The sequence below is a fragment of the Bison bison genome, unplaced genomic scaffold (assembly GCF_000754665.1).
Source record: "Bison bison bison isolate TAMUID 2011002044 unplaced genomic scaffold, Bison_UMD1.0 scf7180017864331, whole genome shotgun sequence".
NCBI classification, from domain to species: Eukaryota; Metazoa; Chordata; class Mammalia; order Artiodactyla; family Bovidae; genus Bison; species Bison bison.
The window spans coordinates 193104-194320 of NW_011494903.1; the positions used below are offsets into that span (position 1 = coordinate 193104).

The following is a 1217-nucleotide window of genomic DNA, read 5'->3' on the forward strand; positions in this document are numbered from 1 at the left end:
TTTTGCATTTTAAAAAACTATTTTCATAATTATCTTAAAAATTAATGTGTACTCATTTTATATATGACTGAACAGTCCTATTCCTAAATATTTGCCCAAGATGGATGAAAATTATTATCACACAATAAATTGTGTTTGCATGTTTAAAAAAAATATGTACTTACTGTAAAGAACTATAGAAATAGAGTAGAAATAAGCTTTTTATGCTGTACCTTGAATTATCTTTGTAGGAATAGTTTTTAATTTATTTAGTCTGTAATCACATTTGAGCAAACCCAGGGAGATAGTTAAGGACAAGGAAGCCTGGCGTGCTGCAGTCCATGGGCTTGCAAACATGGTTATGACTTAGCAACTGAACAACAGCAGTCAGATTACTTGGATTCAAATCACAGCTCTGTCACTTAATAGTTGTGTGATCACGGGCAGATGTCTTACCCACTCTGTGCTTTAATTTCTCATCTGTAAAATGAGAGTAATAATAGTATCTGTCTTGTAGGAGGGTTAAACATGTTATACATATAGAATACATAAAACTGCCTGGCACATAGTAAGTGCTCCATAAACATAATCTATCATTGTTGTGCTAGACTATGTAAATTTGAATCATGGTTTTTAAAATTAACATTATTATATAAGCTTCCCCCATTATTATTTGTTATATTTAATGAACTATGGTATTTTATCATGTGAACATACCATAATTTACTTAACCATTCTCCTCTCATTGGACATTTGCGCTATCACCAAACTAAAGCTTATATTTGTTAGTTTCAGTCAAAAAAAATTTTAAATAATGCTTAAAATTTTGAGGGCTAATTTATGTTTCTTTGGCTCTTAATTGTAACAGTAAGCATAGCAGTACTCATTCTTAACCAGAACCATGCATCTGGAAGGAAGAATCTTGTGTATGTGAAAACTTGTTACAGTAAACACCCTGAATTACAGTTCTAACTAAAATGAAAATCAGAGTGCTGTGTTGCATTTTATATAGAAAAATTGTAGAATAGGAAAACATTGTTTTAGCCTCAGGTCATTTTAAAATCTGAATGAAATTTTATTTCCCACAGATGGTTGCTAAAGGCTTTTTCCTAGTTCAGACAAAGGAGGTGTCAATGAAAGCCGAAGATGCTCAAAGGGTTTTTCATGAAAAAGCACCTGACTTCCTTCCTCTTTTGAACAAAGGTACCTTCTGGATGATTGGTATATTTTTTGTGGTT

General features: G+C 31.9%; 2 protein-coding genes across 2 annotated transcripts in view; one reads left to right on the plus strand and one right to left on the minus strand.

The window, feature by feature from the left end:
- The window catches only part of CLCN5 (chloride channel, voltage-sensitive 5), a 274777-nt gene that overhangs the window by 125680 nt on the left and 147880 nt on the right, over nucleotides 1-1217 (minus strand). The gene's annotated exons all lie outside the window — the stretch shown is intronic.
- The window catches only part of RP2 (retinitis pigmentosa 2 (X-linked recessive)), a 38744-nt gene that overhangs the window by 7024 nt on the left and 30503 nt on the right, over nucleotides 1-1217 (plus strand). The window contains exon 2 of the mRNA XM_010853709.1: nucleotides 1068-1182. Coding sequence (XP_010852011.1) covers nucleotides 1068-1182 — 115 coding nt within the window. The remainder of the gene's footprint in view (nucleotides 1-1067; nucleotides 1183-1217) is intronic.